Source organism: Dermacentor silvarum, chromosome 3 (genome assembly GCF_013339745.2).
Source record: "Dermacentor silvarum isolate Dsil-2018 chromosome 3, BIME_Dsil_1.4, whole genome shotgun sequence".
Classification (NCBI taxonomy): Eukaryota; Metazoa; Arthropoda; class Arachnida; order Ixodida; family Ixodidae; genus Dermacentor; species Dermacentor silvarum.
The window spans coordinates 225,144,124-225,160,990 of NC_051156.1; the positions used below are offsets into that span (position 1 = coordinate 225,144,124).

The 16,867-nt window shown below is 42.2% G+C and overlaps 1 protein-coding gene across 2 annotated transcripts in view; it reads left to right on the forward strand.

Annotated features, from left to right (window-relative positions):
* The window catches only part of LOC119446803 (pleckstrin homology domain-containing family M member 2), a 41,470-nt gene that overhangs the window by 5,185 nt on the left and 19,418 nt on the right, over window positions 1-16,867 (forward strand). For both annotated transcript variants that reach the window (XM_037711363.2, XM_049664389.1), the window contains exons 5-10: window positions 208-306; window positions 5,875-6,704; window positions 9,457-9,526; window positions 10,724-10,882; window positions 12,071-12,156; window positions 13,312-13,450. In XM_037711363.2, the coding sequence (XP_037567291.1) occupies window positions 208-306; window positions 5,875-6,704; window positions 9,457-9,526; window positions 10,724-10,882; window positions 12,071-12,156; window positions 13,312-13,450 (1,383 nt within the window). The remainder of the gene's footprint in view (window positions 1-207; window positions 307-5,874; window positions 6,705-9,456; window positions 9,527-10,723; window positions 10,883-12,070; window positions 12,157-13,311; window positions 13,451-16,867) is intronic.

Consider the following 16,867-nt stretch of genomic DNA (forward strand, 5'->3'; position numbering starts at 1 on the left):
TGTAGCACTGGTGTTATTGAGATGTTATGTCATGAGTCATTTGCAGTTTCTGCTATGAACGCTCACAGAAGCATAAACCTGTTCTATTAAACATGCTGTTTTTCATTGTTTCTTATTAACTTACGTATGCAACTAGAGAGAATGTATTGCTTGCGCCATATTATTTTTGTTGTGTATTGAAAGACGTTCTCATTTTATTTTCCTCAGAACAATGCATTATTAGATGACACTAATGCTTGGCCAAAGATCATATCATATCGTCAGTCTCTACTCCATACGGAAGACAACATTGTGGTGCTACCTCAGGTGAGGGACCAGTAAAATTTCTACCATTGCTCTATGCATTGTACTTAATGCATGCTTGCCAACTCTCCTGAATTTTTCGAAAGTTTACGAATTTGGGGCTTGATTTACGATTCTATGAATATTGCATCGGGCTTTATGAAAAACAAGTTCTGTTTGCAAAAAGTTTCATTTGTCAGTCTCTGAGCCTTCTGTTTACAAACCTTTCGATGTTGAAAGGACAACACAGGACAACTTCAGACAAGTTCCTGAAGCAGGTGAAATTGCTGAAAAGGTCACTGTGATCTGAAAACAATGTGTCTCTTGTCAGTCTCTTCTGTTCCAAGTTTGTTGCTGCATGTGTACTACACATAAACTTAAATCCTCATTTATAAAGCATGTATGTATTCCTGGAAAGGTGTGTACTCAGGATAATCCTAAAAAAGAAAAGTGCTATTGCCCCCCCCCCCCCCCTCCTAATTTTTCTAGTGGCGTAATATGCTCCAAACTGTTGCTAAGGCTGAATTATTTGCCTTTTTATCATACAGCATTGATTGTCATTACTCTATAGTGCACCTTATTTTGACAGTTCTGCAAGTTCATTTTCTACTGCTGTGTGCATGCTGCCATAAGAGCAGATGTGTGTTGAAAAAGAAATGAATCTTAAAGGGGGGGTACTGACACAAAATTCTTTGGGTTCTGTTTTTTTGCACTTAATCAGTAGGTATTGACCTAGTAATCATGCTGTAGAAACTCATTTGCTCCAGTGCATGAAGATTGTTTAGTTATTTGCTCGTATCTCACAAGCAGGTTGCGCTTTCGAAGAGCACTTCGGGCCCTGTGATGTAAGAGGCATGCTTGTAAACAGCGATGATGATGTGAGTGCGCAGACTTGTGACGCATGCCAACACACTGTCTATCTGCCATCTGTGCTCGTTTTTCGTCTGCTAGTTTGACACTAGTTAGGTGGGAAACCTGTGCATTGCTGCATCATTGTAATGCATCCTTGGACAGAAGTCCACTACGCAGTATGATCCTGGCATTAGAAGGTTTTAGCCATGTTTTATCATGTCTGCAAACTTCTTACCATTTCTGGTCTACTCGGTAATTGGAGGGGTATGGCAGGAACACTGGTAGCGACATCTGGTGACATGTGTCTAACCAGAGAGCATGTAAAAGTAATATTACAACTTATATACCTTTATAATAGTTCCGTTGAACAGCAAGACTGATGAAAATAAAGATTCAAATGTATTGCAGTTGAACAAATCATCACATGATGTGGCCACCAGCTTTGCTCACTGCTGGCCATAGCTCTGGTAACCTGGTAATCCGTATACAGTAAGAAGTTCCCGTGTACGCTTTATGTGCACATGCACCTACACTTTGTGTGTGGTCATATCAAGACACCAACTGTAAACCGTGCTGGAATATCTTGCGAGCCCAGAGACAAGCCAATGACATTGCACGCCACTGACATCAATCTCCGAAACTTGTTATGAACATTGTTTACAAATAAGACCTATGCTGATGACTACGACGATTGGTGCTGCACTTTCCAATTTACCGCATGCACAATCTTTAAAATTGAATTAAAATGGGTGCGATCGTGCAAACAGCTAGCTTTCCGCACGTTCGGTTTGACTGCTACGTCACAAAGTGGGAAAGCTGCGGTACTGCCCCGCTGTCTCTGACGGCCGCTGACGCAATCACAATTCTGACCGATCATGAGAAGGCAAGTGAAGGAACAGAAAAGCGAGCTGTTTGCGCGATCGCACCCCAAAGCTGCATTTGGGGCTATTCATACCTTACAGATGATGCTTATGAGCTCGCAGCAATTTAATCTACTAGTTATTTCATTTTAGAAGTTTTGTGTCAGTACCCTTTAAAGGAGAAAAAAAAAAGAAGGCAGTTTCTTGTTCGCCACACAAAAAAATTATGCTTAACCATTTGTGTGTAAAAAAGATCAGCGCACATTTTGAATGCATTTTATTTAGGGGTGATTGAATAGGGAAATATTTTCTACTCGAATGGAATACCAAATATTTTAACTCTTTCCGTACCGCGCCCATTGGGCATGGTTAGCCCTCAATCAATGGTTTGAAATGCCGCTTTCGAGACCTTCTGCGCCGCTCACGGACCCACTGCGCCATCGGACGTGAAAGAGGAGAAACTATATGTTTGTTTTCTAAGCAGTTTGCTTTTTTCCTGCCAGGCGGTGATTTTTAAACGTGCTCCGAAGTTTCGCGATCATGAAAGCAGAACACAATAATGTCCGGCTCCGGAAACGATGCGCGCGCTTTGGGTGATCGCAAATATCATCAATCCGCTGCCTCTGCGGCTAATCTTATTGATACATCGAATAGCAGCGAGTCAGAGGCCGTTGACTTTTCGTCGGACTTTGAGTCTAGAAGCAACGACGACGCAAAGCAGCCCGGAACATCGGCGGCCCAACTGTAGTGCTTGCAGTTAAATTTTTGTAGTGGAATATCTGTTCAATTATAAATTTTGATTTTTTCGGTGATAGTGCTTAATAGACGGCAATACATTTTGTATATCTCATAATTTTCGTAACATTTTTTTCTTAGTAGATACAACCGTGTCTTACAAACTTTGTTCAGTTTTATCGCACAATCTTGATTTTAACAATTTATATCTTTTTTATGACATACATCTCGTTCATAAAAGTTTTATGCGTGAAAAGTGCATTCATTTTGCTTTCTGTTAATGTATTACATTAAATATTGAGTCCAGTAGTTCCTTCAGAAAAAAACATCTGCCATAACATACAAAAAAACACCTATTTTCCCCATGGTAGGGAAAGAGTTAAAGTTAGATATAAAGATTTCGTGGAGTATTTTGGCAGTAAATTTTTTTTGCTATTATTGATTACTATTGACGCCAATAACAAACGTTTTTCAGGGTAAACTTAGAAGCTTTAAAGGAAACAGAAGAAAGGTATTTTAGCTGGTGCTGGCGCCAGGGACTAGTGAAAAAAGAAAAGCATGTTACCAATGCCATTTAGCAAGATGTAGCGCTATTTTGAAGGAGGCTAAGTGTAGTAACTACACAGCGTACCCATTTTAATGCAACCCAAGCATGGTGACATGAGTCAAATTATTTCTATCACACTTGGTTTGCTCTATTACTCTAAATTTCCAATTTTCATCACTAATTCACCTTCATTTACTCTTCATTACCGTAGCTCACTCAATCTCATCATTACCTTTCGTTTGGCTCCTACCACCCAACTAAGCCCCTTTAATTCACCATCAATTCACTCTTGATTAACCTCATTCACAGCTCTGTATACCCATTCTTTATCATTACCCATTACTATCATTAATTCTAGATTCCTGGCCACTTTTTCAGTTATTGCCCCATTTTTCCGCTTTGTCATGCTAATAATCATAATTAATTTAATGAATATCATGATCATTTATCGACCATTTTTTATCATTATCATCACCATCATTAGCCATTACTATAATTCTCGGTTCTTGGCCACTTGTTGGGTTTTGCAACCCATTTTTCCACTGTCTTGCTAATTATAATAAATAATTTAATGAATATCATGATCATTTATCGATATTTACATTCCCTATCTAATTACCTATCGATTGATATATAGTATTATGGGGTTTGTAATGATCATATTGAGCTATCAAATTTTTGTACATATTTTTTACCAATTTTTGGCTACACTTTTTCAAGGACACCTCAAAATGAGACACACAAGGCTTTCGTTCTAAAACTGTTTTTTTTTTTTTGGCTAATACATGAGATGAAGATCTAACATGGCATAGAACTTTGGCGTGCTGATGAAGCATCCTCTATTCTCATGTCAACTGGCCGTAATCAAAAAGCACTTCATGGCTGTCTTTCAGCGTTTGTGACGACACAATGGTCTAGACCGAATTGGTGAGAATTTCCGCAAAAGCCGACTTCAACTTTATTTATGACAGCAATAATGCGCCCGAACTACTCTCACCCAGTTATGCATGCCTCAGACTTTATATTGGGGATGAATATTTTATGTAATTACTGCTGAGGCTAATCTTAAGAAGCATTAAAAGCAATATACCCAGTTGGGTACTATGGGACTGAAGAGGTTAAATATAAAGATTTCGTGGAGTCTTTTGGCAGTAAATTTATTTGATATATTGATACATTTGATGCCAATAACAAATTTTTTTTCAGGTAAACTTAGAAGCTTGTAAATGGAAAACAGAAGAAAGGTGATTTTAGCTGGTGCCTGTCGACAGTGACTACAGTGAAAAAAAGAAAAGCATGTTACCAGATGCATTTAGCAGAGTGTAGCGCTATTTGAAGGAGGCTAAGTGTAGTACTACACAGCAGTACACCATTTTAATGAAACCCAAGCATGGTGACATGAGTCAAATTATTACCCTTCTGAAATTGACCTTGCCTAAATTGAAGCAGCAGAATTTGGAGGCTGCAATAAAGGAATCATGCTCATTTAATGACTTGAAATAGTGAATTATATTATAAGAATAGAATTGCAATAACTGTTTGACTCATATTTGAAATTTAGTATATTCGAGGTTAAAAAATAAAACTGTACCTGAATTTAACATGCTCCCGATTTATAAAAGAAAAGTATAGCATGCCCCCACGTTCGGAAACGGAAAGATGGGACGTGAAGAATTTACCTTCACACGGAAGGGAGTTTTTTTTTTCTTTAATGAGCTTTCATAATGAAAGCAGCAAGTCGTCATTGCCATTGGCTCTTCATTGGCCACAAGTACCAAGCAAACAGGGGTGGTATTCCTGAGCAATCGCTTTTAGAGATACTACTATCACAGTTGCAAAATTTTACGTCACTCTGCATTGCACTTGTTGAAGTAGTCAGCTGACAGCGTCCCTGGCACTATGCACCTATAGTGAGCTTGGCACAGCGCCAGAAACACTGGCAGTTGTGTTGGCCAATGCATCCGGTGCCGAGTTGCATGAAATATCATGAAAGTGATTGACCGAGAGTACCCATCCAGATTGCAGTCGAGCACAAAATTAACCCACAGCAACATTCACAAAAACATATGGCGATGACTCTGTGTCTGACAGCTCTAACGGTAGGCTCTTGCTAACGTCGCGGACATGGTTTTGGTTTTGTATCTGATTGTAACGTGCAGGCAATTTTTGGACCCATTTTCTCGAAAAAAGGGTGCACATTAGATTTGGGTAAATACGATACTCGCGTAACTGTGGCACAATTAAATTCAAGCGAAACTGGAAGGCTGTAGCTCCCACATAGCAATGCCTCTTGAAGCTTACGTCACCCAGAAGAAGGCAGCCAGTGTGCTGCAATGAGGACCAAAGAGCCGCAAAGCGCTGACGGCCCACCGCTGGGTGACGTAAGCAAAATGCTGCTTTGAAGGGTGTGGTTATGTGACCTTTTCTGCATGCTTAATCTCAAAAGGTGCAGTAACAGGTGCTGCTTGCAACAGCAATTGAGATGGAGTATGAATTTTGGACTACAGTTGTCTTAGGGTACGTTATGAAATATTGGGGCTCATGGTTGGTCTCTCAACTTTTTGTTGCCTAATAGTGCTTCCCATCTCCTGACTGCAGGGAGTTTCTGTGATGACTATATCATCAACAGACAGCTCGACCAGCTCTCGTGAAGATGACTCGGGCATCCAGAGTGTACGTGTCTCTTGTGCCACGCTGTCTTCTCTAGCATCACCCGCGGAGGAGGTGCACGTCCCTGAGACTTGTGGCTGTGCTGAATGTGCTGCCTTTCTCGATCGAGAACGCATTCGGCGGATAATCAACCTAGACGTTGTTCCAGCATCATCTGCCAACTCCAGTGAAGCAGCTGATTTAGAACTTGAGGTGACACGAGTTGTGATAACACGACGAAAAGGGGGAGGCCACAGTACTGCTAAACCAAGAACACTTTTGTCAACATGTGGAAGTGAAGCTGCATCGACGGTGGTGTCAGAAGCTTGCGAGGCAACGAATGTTGATGGCAAGGTGTGTGCTCCACTGAGGCAGGCACTGATTGGAGCTGAAGGGCAGCCTGTACACTCCTCGCAAGAGGCCCTATTCAGCGAGAAAGGCAGGACTGGTGCTGCATGTGTTGCTGCGATGACGGAGTCAACTGGTTCTATGAGAGACTCGGGATGTTATGCATTTGTGGAAAGTGACAGAGGTGCACCAGATGGCTGTGAAGGAGAGGGTGATGAAGTTAGGCAGGAAGGGAGGACAACAGATGACCGTGAACAGAGCGAGGAAATGTTTTCAATCTATGATTGTAGTGGCAAGTTTATCTCGAATGCAACATGTGATGACGGTGGTGACAGTGGTTCTGCTGCAGAAGAAAAGGCAGTGGAGTCTCCAAAGTTTGTTGAACCAGAACTGCTCGTAGAGACAAGCAAGAAAGAAGGATTTGATATCAAGTAAGCACACGGGGTACATCTTACGAAATGGGGCTTTGGATTGCACTGTTACTCTCGCTGAAGTAAGGCACAGCACAGCTATTCAGGGATATGCACAATTTTCAGAACTTGTTCATGCTTTTACTTATTACTTGTCTGCTTTCTCTTGCTTGGCTTATATTCTCTTTGCCATGCTTGTGAGCTGCATTTGTTTAGACAGAAAATTGACGTAATAGTGTTTGACGTAATAGTTCAGTGGGTTTCCGCTGAACTATTACGTCAAACACTTGCCTTTGCTTCGAGTTGACAAATTCGACTTTGCCCTGCCATCTGCTAGCTGCCTGGTTAGCTCAGATGGTAGAGAGGCTGCCCCGGAAAGGCGGTGGTCCCGGGTTCGAGTCCCGGACCAGGACGAATTTTTCTTCAACTGCGAGGCTTTTCTTTCGAGGAACCCGTTTGGGTTTCCTTTGTAGCAATGGGGCTTCTGCGTTGCCCAGTGGGCGCTGCAAAAATGGTGCTAAAAAGCGCCCTCAATCCGAAACTGGGTAGTACCAATCTTGGGGGGGTCGTCTGCTTTGGAAAGCACGTTTACAATATGGACCCGCCACTTTCGGTTGTGTTGTACCATGGCTTGCAGCGAATATCGGGTGCCAAAGATTTTTTCAGGGGTGGCACGCTGCGTAAAGGCAAGAAATTATGCAACGCCGAATATGTGTACGCCGTTCAAGAAATAAGTGGCAAAGTTTTAGCGTGGTGTCAATCGCAAGTGAAGCGAGTCATGTACGAAGTTGAACTTCAGGTAAGGTTTGCACGCTGCTAGATTCAGGTGCACAAACTTGAGGAAATGCTTGCTATAGATGAATTCACAGCAGCGATAAGCAGACATCATGTGTATGGAACAGCTCGAGCGCACGGGTACGCGCCGCGACGGCAGCGGCCTTTCAGCTTGCCACGATGTACAAACTGCTCGAGTGCACGATCGTACGTGCCACGACGGCAGCGCTCCTTCTGCATGACGCGAAACAGCCGGCCTCCTGCAATATTTGTTGACTGCATGCCGCTAAACAAGTAGTCATGCCTGCTCTGTAGTAACGGCCATCTGTCCCTTTAGCAACTGATAAATAACTTATGCAATGCATATGAGCTCGCAGTAACGTACTACGTGTGAATCGCGCTGCAGCGTGAGCTCGTGCGCTGCTCGCTTGATGTAGCTTTTAATGACAGCTGGCGCTCGAACATCGATGTGCTGTAATCAATACTGCCTCGCTGCTCTGCCTCAACGTGCTGGCTTGAGGTCAAGGATGAGCACATTTAACTCTCAAACTTGTGCTGCTCATAGTGGGGTAATGAAGTTATCCAGCGCGCCCGACGCTCCGCTTCGTGAGGCTTTGAAAGAAAACGGTAGAATCTAATGTTGGGAATCAGGCCTTCTTGCTCGTGGCAGCTCACGACGCAGCAGTAACGACGGTGACGCTTTTTCGCGGCTGAGCTAGGTCTCTCCGGATCAGCGTCACCGATTCCTTCTTCTTCCAGCATTACGTCCCATGGCACACGGAGAGTCCGTTTTCATTAAACTAGGCTGCGGCCAGCTTGCAGCGTGGTCTATAAAAAGTGATGAGCCTTTTCGCACTCGCAATAGGGCCAAAAAAAGTGCGAATAGACATAAAACTAGGGCTAGAAACGTTCTTCGCCACAGCCAGGGCTCAATACTACCCAAGCTGGTACTACCCAGATATAACTTCTCTTGCTGCCACCAGGTGCCACTACTATACCTCAAACTCCAGCGCAAGACGCCCATTGCTACTATTAGGTGGATGTCTCATTTTCCCTTTAATTACAGAAAATTTAATGGTACTATGATTGCATGCAGTCGAAATGTCTTGTCAAGAAGAAAAAAATAATTTTTGTCACTTTAGCATACTTGCCATCCTAAATGGAGAGCTGATAAAGAACCTACTTGCTAAGTGTATAAACGAAGCCCAAATGAGACCTACCAAATATAATCACTCAATACGATAAAAGCTAATGGGAATTCGTGAGCTTAAAATATTTACGTGTGAGCACATTTGAATTATGAAAGGAAAAGAAGCCACTGGTGTAAAATTCACTTCCATTCTGGGCTGCTATGCCCTCTGCATCACTGGGCTTTTTGTCCCTGTTTTGTAGCAGCAATTGACTTGGAATATGAAATTTTGGCCACAGTTGTCTGAGAGTATGTAATGAAATATTGGAGCTCATGGCTGGTATCTAGTGTAGGGGTTCTGAATGGAGTCTTAGAGTTCTGCGGGCGGCCAAAAGAAATCTGACTCAATCTCCTCTTCGGTGAATTTGTTACATTAGAGTTTGAATTAAGCAATTAAAAGCATGACTTCCATATTTCTGTAGTTGTCGCAGGAATGGCCATCGCAGTAGCAGTGTTTTAGACTGATTGCTGTGTGATTCACGGTCTCACACTGTCCTTGCTGGAAGCGTTTCATTCATGCTCGCACATGGTCTGAGCAAGAATGAACTTGTATGTCCTGAAAGCTGAAAGAAACTTTTGAATCTAGCGGCATGTTGGCTCATTGTCGATGTTTGACAATGGCCATAGGAGTAAGGACATGCAGGGCGCGTGTGTGGTAAAAGCACGCTGATGCCTTTATGGACAGGGGTTCAGCGGCACTCTGGCAAGGCAGGTGGGGTTCCTCAAGGCCAGAAAATTTGAGAACTCCTTATCTAGTGCATATGTGAAGCGTGCAAAAACTAATAGTTAAATCATTATGTTTTTTTTCAGGGTAGAAAATAATGCTCTCCTCCATCTGACACTAGAGATATTTGAATCAGATGATGAGAAATTCTACAAGGTAAGGAAGTTTTGTCTGTTGTTAGTTATTAGTGTTCTGCATAGTCACTGGTGCTTTGCAAATGAGTTCTGAAACTATGTACATAGCGTTGTTGACGATATCGACAGCTTCGATGTGATTACTTACGCTAGAGTGATGGGATTAGTGTTGGAAAAGGTTTCTTGTTTTTTTTTGTTGGATGAATTTTACGGCATTACTTGAGTGTTATATCATTTTGTGCTGCAGTTTACATGAACCATTATGTTTTTATTCAGTTGTATGTTGCTGTTCCCAGCAAATGTTTCATGTGTTTGTTGATAGTGTTGCATATAAAGTGAGCGAGCATTTTGGCATTGCCCCCTGTTACTCCTCCTCTTATATGTGGGGCAAGCTTTACTATATTAGGTGAGCGAGCCTAGTCACCTAGGGGCTGAGCTCGCCACAGATGAAAAAAACAAATGGAAAACCGCATATTGATGGTAGCTGGTTATAAAATTCACAGAAAGACAATGCCAGATATTGCAGCACATCTTCTGTTAACCCCATGGCCTTGAGTATTAACATAGTGACCAACCTGAGCATTGCTTATCTTGTGTACAGTAACGGTGTGAAGGGCATTGGTCTTTACTCTGATAGGTTTTTTACGTTTTTGATGTGTAAAGCATGCAAGTTTACTACGAGCAAAGCTGTGCTGTGTGAAGTGGTAAAATAGTGGGGTTTTCTGTAACAGGTTTGCATTGCTCAAATGTCAATGTCTTGCTCATCAACACAAGCTTAGTTGGGGTCTTTTTGCCTGATTTCTGGGCTGTATTTTCAACTTTTCTTTTTTGAAATGTAACTTTTTATACTAGTTGGCTTGAACTGTAGTAGTGGGTGCAAGAAAAAAAAAAAAAGAATACTTATAGAGAAGTGTGCTACTCATCTGCCTTATTCTCACAAGCATAGTTGTTGACCGTGTTGACATAATAAGCTGAAGTAAGGTCATGAAGTTGATAGACTTGGTTTTAGTAAGAAATCTTGATTATTGCATCATACTAAAGGGCGTGTGGGTGCAAGTTATCTAATAAGTATACAGTGCCCAATCATGTATGTACCTGGAAATTGAGATAAATTAGCTAGTATTACAAAGCTGTCAGTATCCTGTACTAGGCCTTGTGCGTATTGGAAACTACAGCACTACTTTTATTTTTTTGTTTGTTTGCTGTTCGGCACATTCAGATGTTTCTGGCATGGAAGTGCTGTGATGGAAAAGGACTTTTGGAGCCTATTTATGTCCTGATGACAAACAAATTTCTGTACATACTTCGACCGAGGGCTGAGGTGAACCTGTTTGCCAGAGACTTTTCTGTGCGCCTCAGCGAAGTCAAGGTGGTCACAGTGAGTAGACAAATCTGCTGGCTCTTGAGGGTTAATTGTTTCAGTAGTCCACAACATGCTTCACTTCTGAAGTGTTAAAAGTTGAACACTTTGTGTCAAAATATTAATGTTTCCAAAACTTCACTGAAGACATCACCATGTGATAACACAGTGTCTAGCAATGTTTTTTAAATGCATGTTGCCTGCTTCAGCTTCCATAGTAGAACTAAGATTAGAAGTAAGCTCATCATACACTAGTTTAGCTGCTGGTGCTTTCGAGAAACTTGAAGCTGACAACTTGGATTCCTCATGTCCATGACAACTGCTTTAGCAATGGCCACAGTGGTGCAAAACAGTTGGAACATTGGCTTGTGCCAGTATTTGTTGTCATTGAGCATGTGTTAGAAATGTTGTTTTGACGTAACATTTGGTATATGAAAGGTAACACTTCATTGGTGTTTGATCAAAGCTTAGTCAAGTGTGGACTACAGGTCTGTTATCGTCGAGTAGCCACTCATGTTCAGGAATCTTCCCGCACTGTCCTATTTTGTTTCAGGGCAAAAGCAAGGACCTAAGGCAGTCTTGAATGCAAATTGTATGTTCTCTTGCGAATTTCTCCTGCCTATACCATTGTACTGCAGTATTAAGGGCTTTGTGATGTGTAGTGGCTGTTGAAAAGAAGCCCTGCAGCACCTCCCACTTTTACTGCCTCTTTTACTGCCTCCAACCTTTTGTTACTAAACATATGCTTGATCAGGCGCAGTGTTGGACATGTTGCCCTCAATGCTCGTACAGTCACGCGCAGTGGTGGTTGCACTTTCCTTTTAGTTTTCTTTTTTTCTTATGAACCTATAAGTACATTGCTCCGCCATTTAAACAAACATGCCATTGGCGCATTTTGTGCTAATGATGGAACACACATGCATACTGATGTCATGAAAATCACTGTGCTGATGGGCAGGAAAGGAGAACCAAAAATTATTGTGAAGTCCTTTCTATGTTTCTTGACACCATGGTCATTGATACCTGAAAAGTAACACTTGTTCATACATGTCACATGCTCTAAAAGGGAAAATTGCTGTTTATTTTTTGTAAATATGCACAGTGTTGGTGTCTGAACATTATATTTCAAATGTACTTTGTCCTTATTTACTTGTAGTTGTTGCTCAAGTGGCGAGCATTGTTCTGTGTATCACCTCTCATCTTTAGGTCTGGCTGAACTACCAGGGCTTCTCCCTGACTTGCATCTCTGGGAAAAAGGCAGATGTGGCCACTGGCCATGCTGAGCTAACAAGGTACTGTGTTTAAAGGAGTGCTTTTTCTGTTATTGCCCATTTATGTTTGAGATTGTCACAAAACAGCATTAATAGTTGTGTGATAAAATAGGAGAAAAAAAAACAGATTTTTTATGTCGTACAATTGTTGGCAATACTTGCAGCTGTGGCTTTTGACTACGGTATTTCACTGCAGAGCATGAGGTCGCAGGTACGATTTTCTGCCACAAGAGCTACGTTCTGATAGGGGTAGAATGCAAAAAATGCGTGTATATTTAGATTTAGATGCACCTTAAAAGAAGCCCAAGTGCAGGGGTGGGACTCCTGCACCATTTTGGTACAAACACCGATTCTTGTGCCAAACTGCGCCAAATACAGAAAGTTGACCGAAATTGCGCCATGCCGCGCCAGAACAGCTTCGACATGTATGCTCTGGCAGTAGCCGTGAACACTGAGTGGATTCGTTCTCCGAAAAAAAGTGCGGCTGTTCACATTCTGCAGACCGACGGTGTCTTCCGCACAGTTTCTTGTGATTTGTGCGCTTATAACACTGGACTTTTCGGTGCTTCCCGCAAGTGGCCGGTGTACGCGCGGCCACTCTCGGCTGTTGTCACTGCTGTCGAAATGGCCAGGGTGGCTGTGTTTAGAGTGTACTAGAATACTGTTGGGCCGAGCGGCACAGCGCTGCCTAGCTTAGGCGCAAAACAATGAAACGCAGGCTCGGGGCACTGCGACCGAACTAGATATTAGGGAGGCACACGCTGCAGCAGGTTCAGCAGGCAGGGGTCCTTGTCCCCAGGGCCAGTGCACCGTAAGAAGCAACGATTGCGATAGCAAATTAGTAGACAGCTATATGAACTAAGGATAGTAGTTCTATCGGCCGTATAAACTTCTAAAAACATTCACTTACTAACTAAATTAACTAGCATGGCGTCACGTGAGCACTAGCAAACATGAACATGTCTCACTCGATGACCGCGGAAACTGGCTGTCTAAATGCTGGAGTGAGGAAGCGCGGCAGCAGCAGCGAGCGAATTTGACTTGGAACGTGAAGCTATGCCAAGCACAGACTTTACAGTTGTTTCGTGCGGCAGTTCGTGCTAGATTACAATGTGACTATACTCTTTGCTTTGTTCTTGAGTTTCCTTTTCACTCTGCTCTTTCGCTTATGTGCAGGAATATTCTCTCAAGCCTGGATCTAGCCGTTCGGAGAACTCATAATGGAGTCAAGTGCCTTCCGTCAATAGTGAGTCACTGCTCTGAACAGCTAGATGCCATGAAGAAGCTCTTGGCACAGGAGTTAAAAGCCCAAGAGGTAAGAAGCAGAAGAGTGGGGACTTCTCCTATTTTAATCCCATTACACACTGTATTTGTAACTTTATTTGAATATTCACTTTATGCATTGAATATATACTCTGTAGCACACTTATAGTGACCCAGATATAACGAATGCTCACCTATTGCGAATGAAGATAGCATAACAGTCTTCATTTTCATGCTGTCTATTGCAACTCCGAGCTCCTTTATAGCGAACAGGCTAATATGGCTGTGGAAGCGATGAAGGCAACTTGGACAAAGGTTACTGTGCCTTGCATCAAAAACAGTTTTTTCAGTCTGGATACTTGTGTGGGGCATGACGGTCTGGAACCGTGTATTATGGCAGCGCATCGTTGAAGCGCACTTGAGTGCTGCTGATATTGGCTTGCATGGCTTTGTTGATGCGGATGGCAAAGTCGATGTCATGGAGTTATACACGAGTAAGGGAATCATTTGTGATGTGCAAGGCTTTGTCACCAGTAAATTGGATGAAGAAAGTGAGGAAATCTTGGGATCGATACCACCATCAGTAAAAGTGTCAACCGCCGTTGTGTACTTCGCATCGCTGAAACAGTTATCTGCAGCAAAGATTTTAGTGATGAGCATTTGTCTGCTTTGAACAGTCTGGAAGTCGAGATTATCGGGTTGGCAGTGAAGGAGCAAAGCAAGCTTACCGATTACATTTGAAAAATATATTACAGTCTATCCCGGATATATCAAACTCAGATTATCAAGGGCAGTACATGCCACGAAGGAAAAAATTAGCAGGGTGCATGTCTCACTCTTGCTCACTGCACATGTGGATTTCTTATGCAAATTGTGCAGTTTTTTTTTATCAGCAATTTGATACAATAGTCTGGCTGGTGGACTTGTTTACGTATGACAATCGGCCATTTAAACGGTGCATTGTAAAGGGCTTATGCCGTGCACGTTCACGCGTGATTCGCAGTACAAGTGCTCTGATTGCAACTTGGTGCACGTCCATACAGGCTGATTTGCTTCAGCGCTGTGTCCATTTCTATCTTGTCTTGAACAAAGGCACACGGTCAGCATTTTGATGCGTGTGGGGTGCACCACAGTCTTGCGCCCGTGTGGCGTGGGCTTTTAGGAATAGCATTGTAATCGGGACATATCGAAAACCGTTTAGCAGTCCAAGAGACTTCTTACAATTGTCTAGAAAAAATTAATAACCAAATTTTGTGGATTTGATGGGACCTTGGAGACAAAATCGGTAAATTCCCACTTTTCACAATATCAGAAAAGTGTCCGAGACGTGCAGAAGTCTCAAAATGACTTCCGATCGATAAGCTTATTTAGATTTTGAATTATCAATATATCAAACTATTTCATGATCCCCTTCGAGTTTGATATACTATGGGATCGACTGTAAATGTTTTTGCCATTTCGTTGCTTATTCTTGCTTATCCACTTGTCACAAGACCTCAGCTATAATGAAGACATACTGCGGGATCGTGATATTCATTATAAATAAGCTTGTCTGTATATTTTAAGTGTATGGAAAACCAGTTCTGCGGAAGCCTGCAAGATGGAGAAAGAATCATGAAAGGCAAATTTCCTCTTTCACCTTTCGTCTTATGTATATACAATAGCAGTCTGATACTGGCACTGTTGCAAAAGAATGAGAAACTTCTTAGGCAGTAGAAAAGTTTTGTAATAGTTGTGCAACGTGCAAAAGGCCTGCTTGCTACGACATAGTTCATTCGCATCTCTTTCTCATGCTGTATCCTGAGACAGGTGGCTGCAAGAAATGCTGGAGGCTGCTATTATAATGTCACCAGAAATTTACGTGGAAGCTTTTGCGTGTTGTGACATGTCATGATGATCAGGGAAAGTCCTGCTGCTTAGAGAATGTATTCTTTGTTGGAAATTTGAAGTCACACTATAAGAAATTTAATGTTGGTTCCTTTGATGTAGCATGGACTCTGAGGCTGCTTTCTTTGCTGACATGTCTAGATTAGAACACAGTTTCTGGGTCCTCTAAAGGCCAAATACAGCAAAATTTTACTTTAGGTAAATTGGTTATAAATGAGTTGCATATACTACTGAAGCAATCCTGGTAAAGCTGCAAGGCTGGTAATCGTCAATTTTTTTAATTAGTAGCCTATAGTTAGCACATAAGCAGACTATTCAGGCACCTAGTGGCTAGTGAATATCATGCAAGTCCCAACATGTAGCCTCCACAAAGACTAATCAATGCGCCGCAGGCGGCACCCAGTCTTTGAGGTAATTTTGAGAAGTCACATGTTCTGACTCACGATAACTGTTGTGAAATACACGTGCAACAACCATGGAAGGAAGATGAGAAAGAAAAGGGCACCTCATCTTCCTTGCGTGGTGGTTACACATCTATTTCACACCAGTTATCATGCACGAACTAACCCAGTAGCAAGTTTTTCTGAATCGTGTCACTTCCAGCGAGTGGTAATTGCATTTTAATTTTTTTTAAAATTTTGGTATCAAAAACGTCTTCTTTTGCAGCCCTTTTGTGGCACATCTATTTGTATTTGATACATAAAATTTTGCACAGACGCTCCTCTACATCTGCATAACCTGAAACTAGGCTTTTTATGCAGTCCAAAATTTCTTTGTAGCTGGTCATGCACTGCCATGCCACACTTTGATGCCAGATCACAGGCAAATGAAACAAAAGTAGGTAAGTTAGAACCAAACATTTAAATTGGAAGATGATGCTAGAGTCCTTAAATGTACTACAGTAGAACCTCGCTGATACGTTAAAATGTAAGATCCCAAGTCACTAAAAAGCTCTCCAGACTCGACTGTGGCTGACATCTACCTAATGTGAAGCGTTGAGCGAATCGCTGCAGCACGGGATGCCGATGCACGCCGATACTGTGGGGCCTGAGTGGCCTGAGACGTCCATCGTCGTTTTATTGCGATAGCAATTATATGGACACTCCAACCGGATTTCTGCCGTTGCCGTGACGTTTTGACAGTCTGCGGTCATCGAGTGGGATCTATTCATGTTTGCTTGTGCACGCTGGCATCATGCTTGTTAATTCTATTAGTATGAGAATGTGTCCAAGTTTATACAGCCGATAAAACTACTATTCTTACTCCATATAGCTCTCTATTAATTTGCTATCATAATTGCTATCTATCTAATTTGCTATCGGCCTTTTGGGCGAAACTGCGACATTTTTTTTGTGGATTTGGCAAGCTTACGTTCGCGTTCCTTGATTTTGACCCGGGTCAGCAGCTTCTTTGGGTTTAGCATTGAGTATATTACAGTTTTACAACTATGTGAGCAGGTATGAACATGGTCCATGAGCGAGAGGGAAAACGCCCATATTGACACCTATATCTAGTATAGGAGATATCAATGTCCTACAAACAATTGGCTACTAAAAAAAAACACACACACACAAAGGGAAAA